We start from the raw sequence: 26,400 nt of genomic DNA on the forward strand, positions 1-26,400 counted from the left end.
GAAAAAAAGTGTCAGCATATGAGGAAACTACGATTAGGTTTCCTCTTTTTTCCACATGTGGAAACATATATTGTCCAAACCTACTATATCTTATTCCTTTCAATCTCAAAGAAAGCACAACTCAAATCTCAATTGGAGAACATGCCAGCAACCAAATACACATTTAGTTACCATGATTTTTTTCCTCAAAGCTCCAAATCAATTTCGTTGATGTCAAGAAGCAAAACAGGTCTCCTCATGGGCATCAACTAGTAAGAAGATATTTCCTCTGTGAGCATTCTGAGAGTTGCCAAGAAACAAGCTTAACATTGTCAAAGATCTTGCAAAGTAGAAGTTGAAGCTAGAACGAAGGCTTTGAACTTAGAAATGGAGAGAAAATTGGAGAAATGACCTTAAATCTTTGTGTATGGACCATAAATTGAATTGTTTGAGATTTAAAATTGAAGGAAATTATTTTATTTACTAATAGTGGACAAATTAATACTACCAAATCATGCACCTCTTGCCACAACTATAGATATCGATATTTTGAGAATACGCCTTAATAGACAATGGTTAATGGCTTTGACGGGCAATTTTACTAGAATAGGTAATAATGACATCTTTGTTTTAGTGAATGATGAGAAGAATAGGTGGCGTCATTGATCCATAATAAGCTCATCAAACTACTGTCATTTTGTTTTAGAAGTGAAGGAAATTATTTTAGTGAATGCTTGCTCAGTAATGGCATGCATCATCAACTAAAACAGGAGGGTTTGACTCCTTTAATGGGGAAACAAATCACCCGTTCAATTGATGTAACCTAACTCCTAAAAGATTTGATGGATTTTCTCAGAGGAACTAAAACTAGAGGCAAGATCAAAGGCACGTGATTATTAGAGCTAGGGAGAAAAGGAAGAAAATAATCAAAATATTTTAGTATTATAAAACTTAATGAAAGCCTTCATGACACTGAATCCTCTAACTCTACTTGTGGAAAGACAATGATGTCATAATGACACTTCTTGCCTTTTGAAAATACCTAACTGGCCCACAGTGAAAGCTGCTAAGTTAATTTGTCTGCCTGAAAGGTGAATGGCTGGCGTTTAGGTTGGATTTTGGAAGTTTGAACACCATGCATGCCACTTTGGAGAGAACTTCCTCATCACGGCCTTGGAAGAAGATAAGGAAAACTTGGCACTGCTGACTTTAATAGATTAGTTCTATTTTTCCTGTTCTACTTTGTGAAGTAAAAGTCTATTCGCATGGTAAAGTTAGATTGAGAGACCTCATTGCTAGCGAACTTGGTTTTAAGTGCATAGGTTATCACACCCAAAGTTGTTTTAACCTCATGTGAATGCTGATGGAGTGAAATCAAAAGCACTGAAGTTTGTCTGAAGGCTGCGAGACTTCTAGCTTCATTTTAAATGAATTTTTATCTTCCTCTATCTTGCTGGTATTTACGTGCTATAGGAGAGCTTGTCTATTCGAAGTTAACCATTCACATCATCGTTTTCTTTGCTATTGGTTGAATGTAGATTTTTTCTGGTCACTTTTAGAGGTTTGGATAAGAATGCTAATTGCTTAAAGATTTATCAACTTCTGGTTTAATCAACAACAGGAATTGTAAAGAGCTGCTAGAGGCTTACCAACAGGGGAATAGTCACCCGTCAGCTTCAGTCTTCAAGAGCAAGCATATCCAGCAGCCAAGAGGGTATTTTCTGCTGTGGTCGGTGAATGTGTTTCACTTGTGAGAAGTTACCAATATCTCTTTACAAAATATATCCGCTGAAAAAAAAAATTTCTGGTATAACCAAAAGCATAAAGAAAATTCCACCAAAAAATTTATCAAAAGTTATGTTCAGTGAAATAAATAATTCTATCATTTTTCATTAACAACACAAGTTTATAGTCAACAAATGTACTAGTAGCTAGGTAGATACACGTTTCTTCCTGAAAATTATTTGGATATATTTTCATCCCTTTTTTTTTTTGGTAATCTAACATGATAGGCAACATAGTTTGGTTATTTGTCTACCGTTTGTGGTAAAAATAAGAGGAAACATTCCTGTCTGCAAAGTATGGCAAGTGCATGTATCAATTTAACGTTTTGTTACTTGTCAGGTCCTATGCCTGATGATCTTGAGAATGTTGAATTTTTTTAGCCTGGTATGAGGGAATATAGCTAGTTGATGGTAAAGGAACATTGATGAGAACTAGTTATGTTAAATTAATGTAGAATCGTAAGCGTGATTGAAGACATATTAGTTCTTGTGATTGGAGACATATTCACGCAATTTAAAATAAAATTCTTCATATTTTTATAAATCTCTATTAAAAAGTCATTTTTGAAGAATCTTGCCTCCATTTCAGGCAAGTATTTAGTTAGTATTCATTTAGCTTGCTCTATTATCTCAATAAAATATCAATAGCACAGCTCATATTATTTTAATCTTGACTGACATTTACTTAGTTGGCCCTATTATTTTAGTAATGGCACAAATCGTGTAATTTTAATCTTAACTGACATTTACTTATTTTATTATCTCACTAAAATTTCAATAACACAGTTCATATTATTTTAACTGGAATTTTCTTAATTTACTTTGTGTCTGTTTGGTATGGCGATCTAAGTATGGAAAAGTGGCTTTTGAGCTTATAAGCACTTTTTTTTTTTGGCCAAAAAGCTTATAAGCACGTTTGAATTAGCTTTTTACGCATCTAACTTATGGCAAAAAGTTGCTTATAATCGTGCGATTTTGTGAAGTTCTTTCTTACTGTTTTTGACTTTTTTTCATTGTGCTTTTGTGCCAGATTCTCTATCTTCTCCTTTATTTTGTCTTGACATGTTCTTCCCAACTGGTCAATCTCCTCTTATATATACATTGGATATATATATGCCCCTTTTGAAAATTATTTTTTATTTTATATTTACATAAATTGTACACAAATATATCATTTAATTAATTATATAATATTATTTGGTTTAAAAATTTCTATAGATTTCTGATATAAATATATTTTATTTATTAAATTTGACTTTTTCCTATTAAAATAATTAAAAAATTCTTATATTATTTAAATTATTTTTTTATTTAATAAAAATCATATTTATTTTAGTAATTTTACAAAATAAACTTGCTTATTCAATTATAATTCAAACAACTTCTATTTTTTCAAACTAATTTATTTATAAAAGTGAATCCAAATATAAATCATATTAATCAATTTAACTTTTACTCAATCATTTTTTTAAAAGCCAAATTAAAAGTAAATTATTTTTTTTACCATTAACCCAAACAGACCTCTTGTTATCTTGTAAAACTCTTATAACAACTTATCATTTTAAAAAAGTGTTTGGATAAAAATAAAACCATAATTTTAAAAATACTTTTACATTATACAAAATAAATATGTCAAAAAATTGTCTCAATTTGCAAAAACATTTTTTAAAAACACTTTTGCACTCACCCAAACACTAAGTCTCAACCAACACTTAATTGACCTTATCATCTTGGTAAGATTTTAGTAACACGAACTCAAAATTTCAACCTCACCTGATATTTGGATTGGGCATAGTTGCCCCCTTCCTAAATATTCTTTTAGTTTCAAAATTAATACAATTTAAAGATTTAGTACTCTTTGGATTCAATTTCACCAACCAGGTGAAAATATCAGCATATTACATTGCCATTGCACTCCGCTTTTCCACAAAGCATTTAAATAATAAAATTATCCACCTCATAAGTGATAACTGAATATGACAATATCTAGCAAAGCTCCGCACCACAAATGCCACAAGCAGAAATTATTAACCCACATAGGACCCGTCCTGACTCAACTACCAACAAAATTCTCGTACACTACCAGATGTATGTATGATATATCGTTCACACGGATAATAGTTCTACCATTAATTAAAGGTAAAGCCAACACAGAACCAGCAAATCTCAAGGAGAAGCTGATCTGGGAGTAAGAGACCTCGATACTGATCTTGAACTTGCACTCACACTCGGACTTCTTGAGTAGCTTCTATAACGCTTAGAAGAGCCACCTCTCCTGCTGCCTCTTGGCCTGGGAGAAATGCTGCGAGAATAGCTCCTTCGTGAACTCCTCCTTGGTCTTGGGGAAAGACTTGGTGAATAGCCCCTTCTTCGTGCACTCCTCCTTGGCCTAGGGGACAGACTCCGAGAATAGCTCCTTCTTGAGCTCCTCCTCTTCACAGGAGAGACACTGCGAGAATACCTCCTAGAGCCCCTCCTTGGCCTTGGGGAGGCACTTGGGGAAATGGACCTGTAACGGTGCCGTCTGTAGTAGCGATCATCAGGTGAGTCATAAGGAGAGTATGATCTATCACGCCTCCTCACAGGTGACCTGCTGTAAGGGGAATACGATCTGCGTCGTCGGTCATATGGAGAATAGCATCTGTGTCGGTCATAAGGCGAATAGGACCTCCTCCTGCTCCGCTGGCTGTGATACGGAGAGTAAGAATGGCTCCTGCTGCGATCTGAAGAATATGGCGACCGGCTGTAGCTTCTTCTGTAAGGAGAATAACTAGGAGAGCGACGAGGGGAGGAGCTCAAAGAACGGCGGCGACCTGCAAGAAGTTTGTATTGATTTTAATGATGAACGAGCATGTCCAAATAATCATATACAGAAACTAGGAATGAAAGAAAGCACCACATAAGAATGAAGGTAGAACACTTACCCCGAACAGTCCTCAACCCAAGATACCTCCCAGGGGTTGGAGTTCGACCTCTTCGCCTTCTAGCCTGCAACGATTGCAAATAAGGAGCATGAGACCAAGAAACCACAAAATAACTAAAGACTAACCATGGAAAAAGGTAAAAGCAAATAATAAACTATCAGTTAGAAGAGCAATCTTAAAGCTAAACAGATCATAAAACATGAAATTCAATTATACAATTGCGAGAAAAGAAAAAAGAGAGAATGCAGGGCATACAACCCCAATGGCCTGATACTTGTTGATGTGTTTGATTTGTATGTTTAGTTGAGATTTGTAAGTTTGATGAAGAGCTGCTACACACAGCTAACCTGCTGCCACAGAAACTTCACAGGGAAAGAAGCAAACAGCTTTCAAATCTCACAAAAGAACTATAAGCAACTCATCCATATAACTTACGTGCAAACTGAGGGGTATAGAATCAACAATAAACAAGTATGTAAAGAATCAACATTTAAAACTAAAATCAGCGACTGCATGATATACCTTCTCTACTGTGATGACACGCCCTTCAAGCACAGAGCGATTCAGATACTTTATGCATCTATCAGCCTCCTCAACATTTCCATTGTCACAAATCCAAACCCTCGTGATTCTCTTGTCCAAGGATCAACAACTAAATGAACATCAATCACCTATACAAAACAATACAGAAGTAAGAAAATTTACCAGAATTTAAAAAAACAAAATAAATTATTACACACACACGCACACACACATCAAATTTTAAAAAGACGGTGATGACAACAGCAGAAGGAAATAGACATACTCTTCCCTCACTTGCAAAATGCTTCTCCAGCTCTCTCTTAGTAATCCGAGGAGACAAGCCAGTAACATACAAGTTGTTACCAGGATTCTCTGCTTCCCTTGATGGGCTCCTATATCAGAAAAATAAAATTCAACATAAATTTAAGGAAATGATTAACAGAACATAAAGAAATGAAATCAGGAATGCGATAGGGTACCTTGAAAAGCTCCTCGATCTTGACCTAGACAGAGACCTAGAGATAGACCTCCCATATCGCTTGTATGGAGAAGGCGATCGAGAATACCTATTAAATAAACAAGCGATCATAAGAAAAAAAGCTTTCCAAATAACAAAGGAGTCAACAGAGAAGTCAAATTGTATAGACATCTAACCTTGATCTTCTGGAATAAGACATCTGCAACAAAACAAACAGCATAAAGAAGTTAGCACTAAACAAATTTACCAATTAATAAATTGGGACAATGGCTTAACAACATAAAGTGTCACACTCAAATAAGAAACTCCCAACCTCGCATTGAATAAAATCAAACTGATGTGACCAAAAATTAAAACAAAATAAATATAACATCTTTTACCCTCTCTAATCGATCCAGCAGGTCTAGTTCACTATAGGGTGTTTGGATGAAAATGAAACCATAGTTTTAAAAGTGATTTTACAGTATACGAAAAAAATATTGAAAAAAGTACTTTTGAGAAGCATTTTACAGCTTCCCAAACACCCCCCCCAATGCTTATTCAATTATTTGAAATATCGAAAGACCAAATAGCAATTAACTTTACCATCCACCAGAGTTTTCCAATTATCAGTAACAAGATTTGAAAATAAACATATCAAATAACTGATCCGCGCTTAGCTATTCAAAATCGAACTCGCCGTTTCAAAGGTGACTCTAACTTATCAATTTAGTACAGGCTGATAAATTATTCATATTTCGTTTAACATATGAATTGCACCATGTACAAAACCCCCTTCATATTTCTCTCTAGCTAATTTTTCTCTCATGTTTCTTCCATGGGTCCGCTTTTACTGAGATGAAAATTTTCGTTATAGGCTTACAGCCCCCTCCAGTTTTATGGTCATACAACAATTTCGCAAAATCAGAAGCTACTCTCCATTTACATCTCTTGCAAACCTATGTGAAGGCTCGCTTTCACCCGAATTATCAAGGTTCATATAAAAACCTAATAAAAGCGAAGTCACAGCGCACACAGATGTAAAAAGTATCGAACAGTTGCAAATCAAAGAAAACTAAATCCTGAAAACCAACAATAACTAAGATAACCGATGCAAGTGTCTCCGGAAAACACGTGAAATTTATAGCCAAAAAAACATAAAAATTCCCGACAACTAGAAAAGTAATCAACAGGATCGACCATACTCATGAAAGGGTGAGTTTGAAATTGAATTTGAAGCTTACCATATCAGCAAATGTTACGAGATTTCTTTTTTCTATAAAACTTGCTTGGCTGGTGCCGGATCTCCCACGCCCTCGATCTCCCCGGTGCAATATCAAGAACAGGAGCAGAGCACGCGGGAAAGAACGCCTTACATTGGAATATCATCCGAAGAAGCTTCTGGAGGAGCGGACTCCAAGCTTCATTTAAATCTTGTTAAATATTTCGTGGTCGATGAATTTACCTTAACAATAGTCTTGCATTCGCGAAAGATTCTTATTGCTTCCTCATTTTCTTTGGATAGAATTTGCCTTCACAAAAATTTTATATAATATAGACTTGATGCTGTTTGTAACTTCATATCTATAAATAATAGAAAAAATCATATTGAAGGTACTTATACTTTCTTTTAATTTTTAATTTGGTATCTATGTGTTTTTTTTCCTTTAATTAAACATTTAATTTTATCTTTTTAGCAACATTAGCTCTTATAAGTTTGTTCTATTGATATTTTTAATCTCTACATAAGGATTAATGATGTTAATAGAGTAAAATTAAAGATTTAGTTAAGAACAAAAAACACATAGGTACCAAATTAAAAATTGAAAAAAAGTATAAGTACCTCCAACATGATTTTCCCTAAATAATACTAAGCATCACTAAAATAATAATAAGTAATAAAATACAAGTCTTCTTGCACAATTGAAAAAAATTTAACTATTTTATTAATAAACGATTCTCTTACTTCTCACTAGTCTTGGCACCAAAAATAATATCAGCGATCCGATGCATTAGAAATATTGAAGAATTTTTCATACAATTGATTATACTCGTATAGTTATTTTTTAAAATGAGATGCAATAAGTGGTGACTTTCTGCAATTAAGTTTATAATTCTTCATTAATTATGAAGATGTTTTATGTAATTAAAGAGTAAAATAAAAATGTAAGAGACTAGATTGTTTTTGTATATTATTTAAATAAATAAAAAAAAGGCGCCTATCAACAAATATTCGGTTTGCATTATAAATTAAATACAGTTTTGTTAAGATACAAGATTTTATTAGGTTGAGCCAAGAGGACATATGGTTCCAAGAGGAAAGGGTAAAATAGGATTATATTAAGAAGTTTCTTTACCAACGGAAATTAGGTCTAGTGAAAGGGGCCGCTAGACCCTCACAACGTAGCGAATCAAGATTTGAATCCCCATTAAAAAGATGCCCACATTTAATACTCGAAAATATCTTGAATAGGATTGCCTCCAAGCAAAAATAAAAAAAAAAAGTTCTTTCTCTTTTCCCCGTGGTCTTCATTCTACATAAGGCTCTTTTCTTCTAAGATTTTCTGCATGGTTGCTCTTGATCTATACCAGTGCGCCTATATTTATCTAATTTCCCTTATTAATGCAAGCGGAACTTGAAGTTATTTGACAATATATTCAGAAATATTTGGGTTGAGAATTTGCTTGCAAGATAACTATAACAAGCTTCTATCTCATAAACATGGTAATATAGACATTTTAATTTATCATGAAGGATTAGCCACATATCCAAGAATTTTAAATGACAATATTGATCATCTAGAATCAGGCCAAAAAAAAAAAAAACAAAAACAAAAAGATCATCCTAGCAATTAGCGAAACAAGTTTTTCATGGGGAAGCAATCCAGATTCCAGCCCATCCATCAGCTTTGAAATTCAAGTCACTTAAGTTTGGCAATTTTTACACAAGCTACTAGTGAATGGGAGAACAAGACCCAGGAATTATCAGACAAGCTAAACTATTTTGGGCACATCTGGAGACCAGAATGAGGCCTTAAATTTCCATTCAATTTAACAAAAATATATGTATCGTCCAATATAATAATCTCATCTTCTGCCCCTTTGGTCTCCATTGACCCCAGAACATAATGGCAACCAAACCCACATTTTCTGGTGGCTTTTCAAGGTTATTTCTCTTTAGCCATATTTTCTTATCTAACTTTCTCAGATACCTGGGAGATTCAGTGTTTTTGAGATCAGATAACAGCGAAGCTGTCTCAAAATCTAAATGTTGCATTTGAGGGGAGAGTTTACTCTTAGATAAGTCAAACTTATCATATGAAGACTTTTAAATACCAAATAAAATTGTACTAATTTAAAACGAAAATTTAACATGACTGACAAGGAGTACGTGAAGTTTATAGAACCTAATATGAAGGACACGAAGAACAATAGACACAATATAACATGCGAGCAACCTCATAAACTGAGCTTATTAGACCCAAAATAAACTTCTTCCTCTCTACATTTGGCCACCAACATTTAATAGAACGTGAAATTCCCACAACCTAACATAGAAGCTGAGATCTGCAGGATCACCAGATCTTCATTTGGAACTTTCAAATGTCACTCCTGCTAGGTTTGTCTGAATTGAAGCCCACCTGAAACAGATTCAGCCATCCAAGTCAAGTCAGAGCTAGTTTCCAAAAGAAATATATAGATGAAATAGAAATATTGGATCTGTAAGAATACTACATCAGATATATTTAAATAAAGCACATTACCTCGTTTGAAGCAGCTGGAACCCAGTCATTAGTTGCTGGATTGCACTTGCCAGAGGGATGGTGTGTGGTGTCACTATCTGGCTCTATGTGGAAGAATTTGCCATTTTCCCCCATTTTGATGAACCCTGTTCCCGTCTGTGAGCAAACCATATACATCCATTAATCTGTAATCTTTAAGGCCACTGGAAAACTTAATGCCAAGTCCATGTGATGATCATGAGGCAAAAAATTGGTCCGATGACTTGCAACATTAAACAAAACCCAAAAAACGAAAGAGAAAAACAACTTAATATGAGTTGCTGATGCAGTATGAATAATGTTAAGAAGATCGAAACTGAATACCGTATGATGTTGTTTGTCAACGCTGTTAAGATCCTTGTAATACTCTGTTTCCACGAATTCCTCTGTCTCTTGGTTTCCATTGCCGGCCAAATTCTGCATGCGTCATATTATTAGATAACCAAATGCAAGTGAAAGGATACACTTTTAAGATATCCAAGACTAGCTTCTTGTTTTTCTTAGCGAAGTAAAGAGAAAGAAAAATAAGTGTTTCGAACGCAAATAGATAAGATACTTCAATTTTTTCTCAGTCCAGGACTCCAAGTTCAGATCTATATGTCAATAGCAACAGGAGAAATTTTATATGTCATGCACGGTCCCATCAAAAAGCAGATCATAAGAATAACATTGAGATACAAACTTTAAAAATTTACTGTAAAAGTGTTATATATTTATCAAACTTAAATTAAGATTCCATGCCAAAACCCATTCAGATCTATGTCCTACTAAGAGTCTGAGAGTAATACTACGAAGCTGTTTGGATCAGCTTCCAAAATTATACTTTACGAGCTCGCACAGCCCAAGATCACTTCTTTCCGGTTAATTTATATTTCATCCAAACTGGCACTACATGCAGATCAAAGGACTAATCGATAAGCATCCAAGCAAAGGTCTCATCAAGCGTTTGTAGTCCAACGGTTAGGATAATTGCCTTCCAAGCAATAGACCCGGGTTCGACTCCCGGCAAACGCAGAGGTTGTATTTTTACCTTCTATTTTTTCAGTCCCTTCCAAGAAAATTAAGAATCGAGAAAGGAGAAGAGAAGTTTGAGGAACTAACCTGAGAATGAGGAAGATTCTCGAGGCGTTGGAATTGAAGCATCTCAGGAATGGCATCCTTAACGTCGCCGGCAAGATCATCGACGTATTGAGAAGAATAGTCGCTGCGCTGAGGCTTAGTGTGGCGCTTGGGAACGACGCCGTCGAAATACTGCCTAGTCTTCGCCTCGATCTGAGCCTCTTCCTCCGTGGACAGATGAACGTCGCTCCTGTTCGGCCTTCCGCAACACTCCATTCTCTCTCTCCTTCTCCGTTACTTCTTCTGCTAAGAATTGCCGTGGATGATGATCACGTTAATGCGGACTCTTATAAAAGCTTGTGCCAGATATTTTTGGTGCCCACATATTTGGTGTGTACGGGAAATTTCGGATAGCTTTTAACAAATTAAATTTAAATTACTTGTTTTAAATTAAAATGATATATAATTGGATAAATAATTTATCAATAAAAATATAAAAACGTATCACCCATTAATAATTATGATATTAAAACTATAGACTTGTCATTTTACTACTACTATTAATTTTTTTCAAAATCATTTTATTAACTAAATTTGTAATAAAAAATATATTATAAGTTATATTTATAGAAAAATCTTGGCAAAATAATTTTATAGAAAAATGGCCAACCAAGATCAATAATTTGTGCATGATAAATATCTTTAAAAATATGAATAGAGATGTCATTGGTGTCTTTTTTATACAATTATCACCGGTGCCCTAATTGTTTAATTTGATCTTATTTATGTTACCTTGAAGAGAATTTGATAGTAAATTTAGTATATTACTACCTCTAATGATTAATATAAAATCCAGATACTTATTTGAGGAAATTACAAAATAATAAATTCTGATTATAGAATCATTTTAAAAATCAATATGTCGATAGTAGTTTGTAATTGTAAATGCTACTCAGTTCGTCTAAATACATTATTTGTAATGTGAAATCCCAATAATTTGCACCACACAAAGAAAGTGACATAATAACATGCAAAATAGCTAATTAAATGCCGAGAGTGCACCAAATTAATGATTAATTTAGTTTTATATTCTTGGAACGAAAACGTTTTTAAAATTAATTTCATAATTCACAAAAGTAAGAATTTATGGGCCAAAAAAATTCAAAAGTGTCAATTAAATTATGGAGGAGAACTGGTTGATGAATGGATAATTTTCCCACCGAATTGACTTGGACTTTTGTTGAAGAAAATAGTTGTATTTCGTGTAGATATTTAGTTGCAAGAAAATATCTAAGAAATCTTATCCGGTTGTTCTTTGGCAGGCGGGGTAGTTGGGCTCCTTAAATTTCCGTGAAGACTAACCAAGGTAACGTTGCATCACTTGCATGTGTGGGGTTACAAATCCGAGGGCATCAGTGTAATTACAATAACTCTTATCATGAGTGAATAATTGTGGGGCTAGAGATCCAGATGCATTAGAGGGAAGGATATACTCAATACTGCTAATTGCTAATACTATCTCACACCTACTAATTTATTAATTTAAATAAATTAAAAAAATTAGTTAAATTATTTATTTGTAATAAATAAAATTTTTTTTCTTATAATATTTTTACTAATCAAATATGTTAGTTAAAATTATTATTATTATAAGAATTATCTTAAAAAAATAAATAAATATAAAAAATAAAGTGAATTGAAATTTTATATTTAGAATCAGAATAAAATTCTAACGAGAAGAAGTATTTTTTTCCAGTTAATATTTGTTAGGTAAAACCATGAAATACAAAATTCCTTATTAAAAAAAACAGCTCCGTCTATATCCATAATTTAATAAAATCAACCAAATAATTAATTAAATGTGACAAGTGAAAATAGGTAATCTTGGTATAAATTATAACTCTTTAAAATCTTCTAAACAATCATGCAAAAACTCAAATCTTCTTCAGAATCATTGTGGCTGTCACTGTCTGACCTCTTGGAAGATTGGTTTATGCATCACTTTTTGAAAACTCAGGCAGCTCAGAAGTCACAGAATTTTTGCCAACGAGAAATATACAGTGGGGAGTAGCATTTCAGTGGCTATTCGTACAGTTGTTGTCTTGTTGATGATACAATCGAGAATTTTTCCCTTCTCAAATTTTTTTTACTGTCACTGTCACTAACATCATCAGCGTATCATCAACGTATCAAAAGAAAATAAAACCATAATTAAGATATATATATCTTGCGTTATGTAAATTATTTTAAATACTTTTTTAAAAGCGTTTTTTTCGTGATACTTCGCACCATGCCCATGAACAAAATCTTCTTGTTTTGTTGAGAAGGATGTGTTTGGATAGAATCAAAATTATTATTTTAAAAATATTTTTACAGTATATAAAGTAAATATATAGAAGAATTTATTTTGTTTTGCAAAAAGTGCTTTTAAGACCAAACACTCCTTAAATTACATTGGCCATATTTTCTGCAACTTCTAATATTATTGCTGAGAAGGACTCGAAAGCCTTCCCGGGAATATTAGAAGCGTTAAGCATTTGTTTGAGATGTTAAAAAAATCATGCATATTCAATGATATGTGGATTCAAGTCTGCTTTTGTTTTGCGTTGGAAACTGATCACATCTGGAGGATCAACCGGAGAAAGGCAAGGAGAAATTATTGTGTTCGTTGGATAAACTTTACTTTGATCTATAACTCGAACGTGATCAGGATACATGGTGAGACACAGATCAAATCAAATCAACAGGTTGAAGTATGAATAAAGGATGGAGTTTCAACTGGAAAGGGATAGATCAAAATATGAAAATCAGGGATGGGATTATAAATGAATAAATCGAACTCAGTATATATATTATTAATATACACATATACCATGTTCTAAGATAAAATTAAATATCTCTGAAGAGTTTGGCAAAAAAAATCTGTGAAGAGGGGAAAGATCAATTTACTCCCTCCGTTCCTTATTATAAGAGACATTTGATGCTTATGGCATGTTCCTATATATAAGAGACACTTAAAAGTTGTATCTACTTTTTTGTGTTGATTTCCTATCTCACCTATATTTATTGTCTCCAACTCACACTCCCTCCCTCCCTCCCACTTCTCTTTCTTTTAATAATTTAATTGTTCTCTTTCATGCTCTCTCTCCTTATTAATGAGGATATTTTTGAAAAAAATTATACTTTTTATACATTGATTGTTCTTAACTAATTTTAACTTTTTTTTTATCAACGTAATTCGGTTATTCGTCTCTTATAATAAGGAACAGAGGGAGTATTAATGTGAAATTATGAATTAGTATACATAATTTCTGAATTATAAATTTATAATAGATATTGAAGGAGGTCAGGATGAAATATCTTATATCCATCTTTAAATTGTAAAACAATGTCGCCCAAAAAGGAAAAAAAAATCTAGAAAATATAGTCAAAGCTACATTTTTATTTATGTAATGGCGAAAAATGAAATGATTAGCATGCAAGAATAAAAGCCATTCATCATGATTTTTTTTTGGTACAGTGAATTTTTAAATTGATCATGCAAAACATTTAAGAAAGCACAACGCTTAAGAAATTAAAATCCGCAACCAATTAATCAGAAGCCCAAAACAGCCAAACCGAAAGCCCATGGACTACAGGCCTGCTACGTGACCCATTTAATGCAGGCCTGAGGAAAAAAATGAAATGAAAAATTGAGATTATAATAATAATAATTAATCATGAACCAATCATTATACCCCAAAAAGGAAAAAAAAATCAATCATCAATCACTTATACATCTACAAGTTTGGTGGGATGAATAGTACTTCCCTTAAAAGTATAATCCATTAATAGAATGAATATAAAATATAATAAAATTTAAGGGACAAAATATTTGCATATCATTAAAAGTTCCGAAGCAAATTTATTTGACATGATGCTTTTTGGATACGATATGTATGGTAATTCATTTTTTTTTCCCAACTAGTACGGTGTATTCTTTTCTTGGAGAAAATCTGATTTAAAGTAGTGCTGGATGGTAAATATAATTTGTCATGTAATTATTAGAATTTTTTTAAACTACTAGAGCTTGACACATTTCTAAAAAGATGTTTGGCAACCCTTAAAAATACTTCTACAACAAAACGAGACAAACTCTTCTATATATTTATTTCATAAATTATAAAAATATTTTTAAAATTATGATTTAGTTTTTATCTAAATACTCTTTAAATACAATCATCCTTTGTAATGGAAAAAGCGTCAAAAGTAAAGATATTTAGATATGATTGAAAGAATGGCTACAATGGGACCTCACCACCGCCTATCCGTATTCTTTCTAGTTTCTAATAACCAAGTATGTGACGTTGAGATATGACAACCTCTTTTATGTCCCTATCATCTTTCACTTTCCTAACTATAAAACCAAATGACATCCTAGACGACTGATTGGTAGATATTAAAAAAAAAAAGTTAAATTAGTTAAATAACTGATTATGAATATTAAAAATTAGTTAAATTAATTATTTATAGTAAATATATAATATATTTTTAAAAATATTTTTATTAATCATGTGTATTATAACTACTACTATCTCATATCTTTAATATAAGACTTTATTTAATTTTTATTTTGATCTTAAATACAACATCCCAATCTTTTTTGTCTCTCATATTTATATATTTTTTTAAGGTAGTCATTCTAATAATAGTAGTTATACCAATACACTTGATTAGTAAAGATATTTTAGAAAAGATAATATATATTTATTACAAATAACTAACTTAACTTCTTTCCTTAATCTCCTCAAATTAGTTAACTAACTCTTATAATTAAGCTCGGAGATAATATTTGGTAAAAGTTTTAACATGTATATGCAATTGACATAAAAACTATTTTACAAAAAAAAAACACAAGAGTAAAACAAAATACTACTCCCTCCGTTCCTTATTATAAGAGACATTTGATGTTTATGGTATGTTCCTATATATAAGAGACACTTAAAAGTTGTCTCTACTTTTTTGTATTGATTTCCTATTTTACCCATATTTATTGTTTCCAACTCACACTCTCTCTCCTTCCCACTTCTCTTTCTTTTAATAATTTACCATTGTTCTCTCTCATGCTCTCTCTCCTTATTAATGAGGGCATTTTTGAAAAAAAAATTATACTTTTTACACATTAATTGTTCTTAACTAATTTTAACTTTTTTTTTATCAACGTAATTCGGTTATTTGTCTCTTATAATAAGGAACGGAGGGAGTAGTAAATTAGAATCTTATATTAAAATTAAATTAAATGTTCAAATAATTAAAGTATCAGAGGTGGTATATAGACATCGAATTACAGTTTTGAGGCATTGCGTTTACGAGCCGAGCTTTATCAAAACAAGCAGCCAATTAATTAAGTAGCTTCCGTCTTTCATGCCCCGAGTAAGTAGTAAATGATGCGCCTCGCTATCTTAAACCATATGTGTGTCTTCCTTATCCTGCGCACCCTTAATTTATTGTCAGCTTCGCAGTTCGCACCCTGGCTCATCAAGCTGTTTCCGTCTTTCCCACACACACACCAAGATCCCGTTTCGATTTCGAAGAAAAGAGCACGGCAAAAAAAAAGTTAAAATAGGTTAAAATTAATAAACAAAGTTAAAAATATCGGTTCTGTTTGATAACATACCAGTAAAAATCCCCTATAAACATATTTAATACAAGTTGAGATAAATTTTTTTTTATATATTTACTTTGTATTTCATAATTTACTATTAAAAATTAATTTATAAATTACTTATAAACTGTTTCAAACGGGTTTATAATTTTACTTTTAAATATGTTTTTATAATAAATAAAAAAGATAAAAGATATAAAAGAAAATCTAATAACATAGAGTATGATAAAGAAAAGAGAATAAATAATTAATAAAAAAATTAAAAAAATATTAAATATTAAACAAATCTCAAATTGAAATTTATAAAATGAATCACACTATTTTTCAAATTAAAACTTATAAATAAAATCAAAAAGAGTAATTAAGATTCGTATGATTAAAACAAATTTTGAAATTTGAGTTGAATAAAATGAATTAAAGTGTAATTAATTTATAATTAATTTTGAGTATAATTAAAAAATGAGCAATAATTATTTACGAGATAAGTTAAAATTGATTTTAACTTTAGTAGGAATATTTGGATTGAATCGTATTGTACGGAAATCATAATTCTAAATCGTAAAATTGATTTTAAAGTACATCCAAATAAGCAATAAATTAAAATTTTAATTCATTATTAAAAGAGTTTATTTTTAATTCATGTGAAAGTAAGTGGTCCAGCTCATCCATCGTCATTTCTGATCTTCTTCCATTCTATTCTGTGTCTGCCTTGCTCTCTTCCCCTTCTTCTTCTCCTTCTTCTTCTTAGTGACTGAGACCAATGACGAGGAAGGTCTCCAATTTCTCGGATCTGATCCAACGGGTCACCGCGTCTTGCTTGCTCCACCCTCTCGCCGATACCCGCTACGACTCTTCCTGTGAGAAGGACGATAAGTTCCTCTACGAATCTGAACCCAACAAGGACGCCGATGATGATGAGGAAGACGAAGAGGACGGCGAAGAAGATGAAGAAGACGAAATCGACGACTATGACGAAGGAAAGATGGTCAGTCTCAAGGCATTGGGGGAGAAGAAGGTCAAGCAGATGGAGTCGCTATTGGAGGAGGTGTTCGAAGCCGTATCGACGATGAAGAGAGCGTATGTGAGCTTGCAGGGGGCACATTGCCCGTGGGACCCGGAGAAGATGAGGGTTGCTGACGTGGCGGTGGTGGCGGAGCTGCGGAAGCTCGGGGTGCTTCGTGAGAAGTTCCGGCGGCGGCAGGGAGTCGACGATAAGGGTAGGAGGAGGAAAGTACGGCGGAGGCCGACGGCATCTCTGAAGGAGGTGGTGGCGCCGTACGAGGCGGTGGTGGAGGAGCTAAAAAGAGAAGTGAAGGCTAAGGATTTAGAGGTTCATAGTCTGAAAGAGAAGCTCGATAATGTGGTTACTCTCTCGAGCAATGGTGGTGGAGGTAATGGAAAGAAGGTTGGGAGATCTCAGTCTAGAAGGAAGCTTGGAATCAGTCAGATCCAAGGTAAATAAACAAATAGAAAATTGGCTTTCTTGGGAAGGTTTTTTGTTTGGCTAGTAAGAAAATTCATAGGAAAGTTTTTGGATTCTGCTGTTCTCTTTGTAGCTTTCAAATGCATTATTCGTTACCACTTCAACCCTTCGAGGACTAATTTTCTTTTAGATTGATGCAAATTCGAGAATACAAAGAGTTAGTTGGTAGAATTTTTGGCTTGCTTCAGAGGGAAGTTTCAAAATTCAGGAGTGAAAAACATTTTATTATGCTTGGCGTCGTATTACTGGTTCAACATTTTCATGACGTTAACAAAGTATTTCTGATATTAACTTGCATACTGAAAATGAGTAATACAGTTGATAAAAATAGCGTACAAAGCAAGGTCCCTTTTATTTTAGAACAACTTTTGATTTAGAAACTTTGTTAGGCTAGCCTGAATATTCAGAAAAGTTTCAAGATTCTTTTGCTCCTTTGTTCTTTTGATTCAAGAATTAAATATTTCAAAAACATGCTTTGTCTTAATATTCTAAAGAATATTTACATCAATCTGTAGAATTCAACTCTAGAATTAAAATTGCTTCCTGAATATTGAAATCTGAGCCTTTTTGCAGCAATTGCAGCAGCCCCATCTCCAGAACTCTTTGAAACAGCGATGTTGCAAGTAAGAGAAGCATCGAAGTCCTTCACATCTCTTCTACTCTCTCTAATGCACAATGCACACTGGGATATTACAGCTGCTGTCCGATCCATTGAATCAGCCACAGCTACTGCCACTGCCACTAAAGACAATTACAATCCCTCAGCCATCACCATTGCCGGCTCCATTGTCTCAGCTCACCATGCGAAGTATGCTCTAGAATCGTATATTTCCCGGAAATTCTTCCAAGGTTTCGACCACGAAACTTTCTACATGGATGGAAGTCTCTCCTCCCTCCTCAACCCAGATCAATTCCGGCGCGATTGCTTCACGCAGTATCATGACATGAAGTCTATGGATCCTACTGAGCTCCTTGGGATCTTACCATCATGTCACTTTGGCAAATTCTGCTCCCAGAAGTACCTTGCCATTGTTCACCCCAAGATGGAGGAGTCTTTGTTTGGGAATTTGGAGCAACACCGGCAGGTATCAACTGGGAGCCATCCCAGGAGTCAGTTTTATAATGAGTTCTTAGGGGTGGCCAAGGCTGTTTGGTTGCTTCATTTGCTCGCATTCTCACTCAACCCTGCACCAAGTCAGTTTGAGGCAAGTCGTGGTGCCGAATTTCATCCACAGTATATGGAGAGCGTGGTGAGATTTTCCGGCGGGCGAGTGCCGGCTGGTCAGATCGTGGGCTTCCCAGTTAGCCCGGGATTTAAGCTTGGAAATGGATCTGTGGTCAAGGCTAGAGTCTATTTGATTGCTAGAGCATGAGGTCTTCTATGTAGGAATCGTGTTTCACGAGCTAATGAAATGATAAAGATATCTGCCTTATAGGGTTGCTAGATTGCTTATGTAATACCAGAACCATGAGGTTATGTTACTGATTTAACGGTGAATTAACTTAAAACTGCTCAGCCATGGCATCTGATTTTGAATCTAATTAATAAAGAGGCTATGAAGTAGTTGTTCCTGAAAATTGTCATAGCGCGCCAATGCTTTTCTGAGGTTCATTGGACAAGGCGCGCAATTTTATTAACATGTCAATGGTCAAGAAGTGAAACCTATACAAAGAGACTTGATATATTTACACGTTTCTATATGATTAGTGTAACTCATTTACTTTGTATTGATTCTGATACTTTATATAAGAACTAGTTTAATATTTAATTTGGTTCTAGATATAAGATATTAATTTATTTTATCTCTCATATTTATCAATCATTCTTAAGATAGTTTTTATAGGAGTTGTACATGTTAAATGTTTCATCAAATAATAATTCTAGTCAATGCACATGATTAGTAGGGATATTTTTGAAAAAATAACACCTACTCCTCTGGTTTTTAATATAGGACTCAATTATTGGGTTGGTTTTTATTATAAATATATGACCTATTTTTTACATTTATCAATTTTCTCTAAATTACCCCTATAGATACTTTTTCAACCATAATCAAGTAGAAGAGGAAAATGGGGTATTAAGAAAGATGATTATGGTATTTTGGAAAAAACGTGTCACATTTCTTATAATTAACTAACTTACGTAACTTCCTTAATTTAATCAAATTAGTTAAATAGGTCTTATATTAAGGACCGGAGGAGTATTTATTACAAATAACTATTTAACTAATTTTTTTTAATCTACTCAAATTAATCAACTAGTTCTTATATTAATTGTGAAAAGCAGTATAAAATAACAAAAAAATTCATTATTGTGTTCGAAGTAAAAAGGCTATGCGACTTCAAAGAAATAAAAATATTAGATTTAGTCTAAAGGCGGCTAGATCTCTCGGTGAGCAAACCTATCCTATCGGCACTGTCAATGGGGATTGTAGAGATTTTGCCAGCTACTTCCAGAAAGGATTACAATCCTTAATATAAGATCTTATTTGATTTTTATTTTAATCTTAAATATAAGATCTCAATTTATTTTATCTATCATATTTATTCAATTTTTTTCAATATAGTCCTTTTAATAATTATAGTTCTAATCAATACGCTTGATTAGCAAAGATATTTTAGAAAAGACAACACATATTTAGGACAAACAACTAACTCAACTTATTTTCTTAATCTCCTCAAATTAATCAACTGGCTCTTATAATTAAGACCGGAAGTAGTATATTTGATATATATACGTGCAAGGAGCAAATAAACAAATATGGGAGCAACCAGTGGCCTAGTACTACGAGCACAAGTTCTGCCGTGCCTAGTGTTATGGTACATGCATACGAAGTTATTAATTGATTTGAAACTGCTCAATCATTTGCTTTTATGAATATTTTAAAAGCATCAATGTTTTCTCACAAGAAAATAAGCCATGCGACCATGGCTTAATGTCGTAGTTTAACTGTCTCAGGCTTTCAGGTCTCAGTCACAGTAAGCAAACGTACGCCGGCCGCACCATCAATGATGAAGAAGGTGAATGCATAATGAGCACTAAATGAATAACAACTTTTATTATTTCATACAGATACAGGGCTAGGGGAATTTTAAAAAAAAAAACGAAGAAAGAAAAAAATACAGGCTTTGATGTTGTTTGTCTACGCAACACATTGGTGGATTAAGTAGCTTCTTCCTCAGAAAAAAGAAAAAAAAAAATAATACACCAGACCTCTGATACATGAACCTGAATTCTCTACAGTTGTTGAACAAACCACTGAGGAAAGAGAGGCTTCCGTGCCAACTGAGAAAGTTGGCCCAAATATAAGTATGATTGGCTGTCTCTTCGATGTTTAAGAATACGTAAACCTTGATGCCGAATGGCAAAAACAAATATTTGAAACAAAAATAATAGGCTGCCTTCGCCCAACAATTTGTTGAGGACCATACGAAGGAGTACACTTTGTCTGCTTAGTGAATCTCAGAATCATTAGCAGTAGCTATGACGGTCCCCTGAAAAATCTCTTGGCCTGCATACATGGAGTGAATATTGAGAACTTTCAAAACTGACAAGAAGCAAGAATCATGCAGTCAAAGACATTTATTTACTCCTAGTATGATATCATGTAAAAGCAAGTTGAATCCACAGAGTAAAGAGCATTCTTTTACGTCTTTTTAGGCCCCCACAGTTTTTGGCCAAATAGGCCACCAGCAGTTAGTTATTATCGCCAAGGAAGGGGGAGGGGGGGGGGGGAGAGAATTTTGTATTGAAGCCCATAAGAATCTGACTTCATCACCAACAAGCTTCAGTCTAGAGATGGAGCATAACTTGGCTGAAAGACACAGTGCTGCAGGTTCCAGCTAGCAGCTTTACTTTATTTGGATGTGATCAAGGTGAAAAACAAGATTCCTAAAGGCATTTTCTCACGAGTAAATAAATTTGAGTTTACTAACAGTAAATGGGTGTTAAATACAGATAGGTCTTCCAAATTTTATCTAATATTAATAGGTCCTAATGAATTTAATATTTACAAATTTAATTTGCAAATGATGCGACTCGACTCGCAAATATCAAATTTCTTGTGATCAATTAGTATTAAATAAAATTCGGAGAACCTGTTTGTATTATATTTTCTACATGGAACCTATGGGTAATTTTTTCCCATAAAAGGGTTGAATAGTCCAAAACATTCCGACCTGCTCTTTATAAGTTGAGTACCTGAGCCTAAATAAACATGTAGCCCCTTTGAGGGATTTGGATCCTCTAAAATTAGAAGATTATAACGTATCTTTTTTTTTTTGGGGGGGGGGGGGGCGTGGATAGAAAGGAAGTGGGCAAACACACTCCTTGTGTTGTTCTGTTTCTCACTTCAGATGGTCCCTATTATTTTTAAGTAAGCAATTCCTAGATTATGTATAAGATAGAGGATGAATTAGAATATTAGATAGCTACAAGGCATTCCAAGAGACCCTTCGGTTAGAGAAGTTTCAAGACGCAATACAGTTTCTAGATTTACATAACACCAAACAGTCACCATTGTAAATACAAATAACTTACTTGCTCAAGAGTTAAAAACATAACCACGTTCCAGAGCCCCACCCGAGCAAAATTAGGAAAGAAACCCTTATAGAAAGCCAAAAATCCCTGCAATAGATTTGTGCCATGAGTTCAGATTGGTCAGTGGAATAGATAACTTCCACAGAATCCACACACTAACTTCTTAATCAAGGCAGCAAAGCTAGAAGCGATGAGGAAAAATTATGTTCGGACTCCTCAAAGTGAGTGCTACAAATAGTAATTATTCTGGCATTCACGGGTTTAAAGATTTCTAGGTGCCAGTACAAGTACAATAAAATAATATTGAACCCAGTTGTCTCAAAGTATTTCACTGACCTCGGTAAACAGTGTCTTGAGAAAGCAGTCAAGCGTGTTTCTGTATGTTGAATCTCCCATCATTCTTGATTTTACCTAGAATATCATAAGCATTGACAAATCATCATCTATCATATTAGAAGTGAGATACAGTTCATTAATATGATAAGATAACAATTTTCATTCAAAACCGTTATCGAGACACCTCAATGTAGCCTGCAAATGGATCTTGGGATAATGCTTGAAGTACAAAAATAGGACAGTGCTAAAAATTAACTAAACTCAAGACCATGGGAATATGAAAAATATAACATAGAAGGCTAACATACATTTTATTCCAATTTTGATTTGCCTTTTCTCCTGTCTCGTTTGGTTATAAATAGAAATGTCATTAAGATGGTAACCTTAAATGCAAGTGGAGAAAGAAGGGATTTGTTTTAGGAGGCTGGGGAAGCACATACCACATCCACAGGGGAACCGATGAAGACAGCAAAAAGACCTGCACCTAAGCCAGCTAGGAGGTGAGAGAAGACGTTGTCTGTGAACCCTGGAATTGTCAAAATTGTCTGCATAAGTGTGAAGAATCAGAGCAGCATTGCGATTAACATTTTTCGTAAAGCTACACCTACAAAATTATAGCACAAAACTTGAACTCACTATAATGGGATTACCCGTTTCACTTTATCGTAACTAGCTAGTTCAGCAGCATTTATAATTGCATTCCGTGCTATATTAGGCCCGAGCCCAGTCCACAAAGCCCCTAATCCTTCCTAATTTAACAAAGAAAAAGGGATATCATACACATTAAAAATATGCTTATATCTTCAAATATAGAAAAGGGAAAAAAACAAAATTAATCACCAGAATGTCCGACCTGTCTCATTATAGTAAAATAAGCATCCATAGAACCAGAATAACGCCTAGGCACCCCGATTGGTAACTGTCCTTCAGATTGAAGTCTTACTTTGACTAGATCAGTTGGGTTAGCAACCATGATTCCCAGAGCACCTGTTTCAAGTTAAAAGGTGATCATAATCTATGGTGCATGGTCTTTGGTGTGGTATAAAGAGGAAAAATAACTGTTTCAAAGCTTTCACACTGAGTTGTCATTTATATTAATAATTCTCTTGGTTCCCAAGTATGCAGATGGCTCTGAAAGGCGTCACATGTGCTGATGAAATTGTGTGAATTGATAAAATTTTAAGAAAGAGAACTGTTCCAAGAGGACTCACCAGTCAACATAGCAGCAAGTATCATTTGGTATAAAGGAATCTCTCCAACGAATGCACTACCAACAAGAAATGTTTTGACCTGTCCATTGTGCAGTTTATATGTACAAACCCATGTTCCCCAACGACTTAGTCATATTCATAAAAGGAAGATGTTTATACTCACTGGATCATATAACCCAATTCTTAAGCCTCCATACACAAACTGGCGATGTAAACCAGGAATAATGCCTTTCCACAGAGCTAATAAGCCTTCTTCTCTAGCAATAGTTTTAACTGTGCCCAGCAAGCCCCTATATTTAGGTATTCCCGTTCCGTCACCTGTTGCAGCTTTCTTTTGGAGTTGAAGCCTAACCTTAGCTGTGTCAAGAGGAATAGTACAGAACTGCACAAAATCCAAGCAGAAACAAAATATTATAACTACCAACCATGAGGGCAACAAAATGCATTTGCTGCGACATACTTCGGCTACACAGACATGAAGATATCATCAACACCACCAAATATGTAAACAAGAGCAGAAAGGACGCATGTAAACACGTATAGAAGATAATGACTGTCTTCCACCTTAATTGGCTCGTCCAGTATGAACCAAGAAATATTTATGGGGATAAAAAATTTCTACGATTTGCAACTTCATTTAAAAGCTAGAAACCAGTTACTGACTTCCACTCATTTGTTGGGACTTAGGAATCCTTCCAGTGTTTTCATACTATACACTTCTGTTAGCGCTCATTTAGAAGTATTCAGTGATTAAATAATTCCTTTCCTCTTCATTATGGATATGTTCATATAGCATAAAAAGGAATGCAATACTTTAATTGAGTGAACTTGCATTCATAGATTTCTTTTCACTAAACTGAATAATATTTACACAATTCATTGCTCAGAATAAGAAGCTTTTTAATTTAAAGGAATGTCAAGGTATTATGAGTATCTTCAATTGGCATAGTTCTAAGTCCCCCCCCCCCCGGGGCCAAGTTTTCTAATTATGCAAAACAACATATTTTATTAATATCTAAATTAATAATTATGTACTTACTCTGATGTGTACGTCTCGTAGATAGAAATTTCCCATTTTAAGGACAGGTCGAGATCAGAAACGTTTGGTTCAGTCTGACATTGACGTATGCGGATTACTTGTTCATGTTCACAATTTCGATAAAACCATACTTTTCCCTCTCGTTTCAACGAAATTGACTAAAAACAGTTCAACAGTCAGCTCTGAGCTCATCTAACAGCTCTCACAACTCATGCGAATCAGTTCAACTACTGATCTCTACTGAAGAGACTACATTTGCGAGCAGACCAATAAACACACAAAAATTCACAACAACACAACTAGATTGGAAGTTACCTCGGCTAAACAAGCAGCAAAAGCACTGCATAAGAAGGCCTGGGAGAACGAGATCTGGGTTCCGGAATTGAGATCTGGCATTGTACCCCGAGGAGAGAAATCAGGAAGAAGGATGATGAATTGTGAAGACGAAAGGAATACTTGAGCGCGTTAAATATGGAGGTTAGGTTTTGTTCGATGTGATGGCATTAATTAAATAATAAATATGAGAGTGAAGTGACAGAAACCATATCATTCCATCCAAGATCAATGGAGGCTCTCTGGTTTGCCGATCGGTGTTTCGCGGCATCCACATCCAGTAGTCATCGTTCGTCCCCGCTATTTTGAAATTACTGTCGCAGTTATTAGAATCTTTCATAACAAAAATCTGTTTTTTTTTAAATAAATATTTACACTTTTTGAAAACTACATGACTAGTTCATAGTAATGAGTTAGCTTGGATGAGCATTTACAGTACTTTACCATTTTATTAGTGAATGCTTGTGGTTTTATTGGTATATGATTCCACAGAAATGTGTTTAACGATACCCAGGCTTTCAGTAAATGAAAGATGTGACATAATTGCCATGAGAAATAAATCCATGAAAAAAAAAACATTTATTTACGAAGTACTCTTCCGGTCCTTAATATAGGACCCAATTCTTGAGTTGGTTTTGATCCTAATTATAAGACCCATTTCTCATATTTATCAATTTTCTCTAAATTACCCCTATAAATACTCCCTTAACTATAATCAAGTAGAAGAGGGAGATGAGGTATTAAGAAACATTATTATGGTGTTTTAGGAAAAATGTGTTACTTTTCTTATAATTAACTAACTTACCTAACTTCCTTAATCTAATCAAATTAGTTAAATGGGTCTTATATTAAGGACCGGAGGAGTATATAATTACATTGATTTGTTTCTAGATAAATAATTACTATAATTGATAAATCATTAATTATTTTCCTTGATCAGATTAACTTTTTGAGAGATGAATGCCACGGAATCGGTTTATTTTTTTCCCCAAAGAAATGGTCATTTTCGTATTAATTTTTTTAGTCTGACATTAACACTATTACCATATATTTACCAAATTATAATTGGGTACCATGAAAGGGATTTGATATCTTAATAATTTTTTTTGTTACACATAAATGCTTTTTAATTAGAGGTGATATTATTCAAAATACTCCCAAATATTAAATATGGATACTTTATTTTAATAAAAACTCAAACTTTGATTTATGACGTTACGGAGAAAACTAGTAATTCAAATATTTCCATTGAGATGTTTAATTTACCCGATGAACGGGCAGGCATAATCTTAATGAGCCCATAGGTT

General features: G+C 33.8%; 5 protein-coding genes and 1 non-coding gene across 6 annotated transcripts; 2 read left to right on the forward strand and 4 right to left on the reverse strand.

Moving 5' to 3' along the window:
• Positions 1-3,929: 3,929 nt before the first annotated feature.
• Positions 3,930-4,777, reverse strand: LOC114728702 (serine/arginine-rich splicing factor SR45a-like). Its single transcript, XM_028915636.1, has 2 exons — positions 4,714-4,777; positions 3,930-4,576 (listed from the first exon to the last, which is right to left on the reverse strand). Exons 1-2 carry the CDS (start codon positions 4,775-4,777, stop codon positions 3,930-3,932), a joined length of 711 nt encoding a protein of 236 aa, XP_028771469.1.
• Positions 4,547-7,019, reverse strand: LOC114728685 (serine/arginine-rich splicing factor SR45a-like). The gene is given in 8 exon segments (XM_028915621.1): positions 4,547-4,576; positions 4,688-5,049; positions 5,210-5,289; positions 5,292-5,358; positions 5,493-5,601; positions 5,689-5,775; positions 5,864-5,886; positions 6,911-7,019. Coding segments are annotated over 7 exon segments (399 nt in total). The 5' UTR covers positions 6,914-7,019; the 3' UTR covers positions 4,547-4,576; positions 4,688-5,019.
• Positions 7,020-8,921: 1,902 nt separating this feature from the next.
• LOC114728669 (uncharacterized) lies at positions 8,922-10,807 on the reverse strand. Its single transcript, XM_028915600.1, has 4 exons — positions 10,550-10,807; positions 9,773-9,865; positions 9,431-9,565; positions 8,922-9,307 (listed from the first exon to the last, which is right to left on the reverse strand). Exons 1-4 carry the CDS (start codon positions 10,781-10,783, stop codon positions 9,266-9,268), a joined length of 504 nt encoding a protein of 167 aa, XP_028771433.1. The 5' UTR covers positions 10,784-10,807; the 3' UTR covers positions 8,922-9,265.
• On the forward strand, positions 10,391-10,462 carry TRNAG-UCC (transfer RNA glycine (anticodon UCC)). Its single transcript has one exon. It is a non-coding gene; the product is annotated as a tRNA-Gly (tRNA).
• A 6,027-nt stretch (positions 10,808-16,834) lies between the features above and the next one.
• LOC114728704 (protein GRAVITROPIC IN THE LIGHT 1) lies at positions 16,835-19,212 on the forward strand. The gene is made up of 2 exons (XM_028915638.1): positions 16,835-17,605; positions 18,208-19,212. Exons 1-2 carry the CDS (start codon positions 16,912-16,914, stop codon positions 19,005-19,007), a joined length of 1,494 nt encoding a protein of 497 aa, XP_028771471.1. The 5' UTR covers positions 16,835-16,911; the 3' UTR covers positions 19,008-19,212.
• A 1,432-nt stretch (positions 19,213-20,644) lies between these two features.
• LOC114728705 (mitochondrial uncoupling protein 2) lies at positions 20,645-25,206 on the reverse strand. Its single transcript, XM_028915639.1, has 9 exons — positions 25,076-25,206; positions 23,885-24,103; positions 23,722-23,800; positions 23,364-23,497; positions 23,161-23,259; positions 22,951-23,055; positions 22,511-22,585; positions 22,175-22,261; positions 20,645-21,146 (listed from the first exon to the last, which is right to left on the reverse strand). The coding sequence occupies exons 1-9, from the start codon at positions 25,154-25,156 to the stop codon at positions 21,117-21,119; spliced, it is 909 nt and encodes a 302-aa protein (XP_028771472.1). The 5' UTR covers positions 25,157-25,206; the 3' UTR covers positions 20,645-21,116.
• Between the last annotated feature and the right edge of the window lie 1,194 nt (positions 25,207-26,400).

This window comes from Neltuma alba, unplaced genomic scaffold (genome assembly GCF_004799145.2).
Source record: "Neltuma alba isolate B1F8T4 unplaced genomic scaffold, ASM479914v2 tig00012565_pilon, whole genome shotgun sequence".
In the NCBI taxonomy this organism is placed as follows: Eukaryota; Viridiplantae; Streptophyta; class Magnoliopsida; order Fabales; family Fabaceae; genus Neltuma; species Neltuma alba.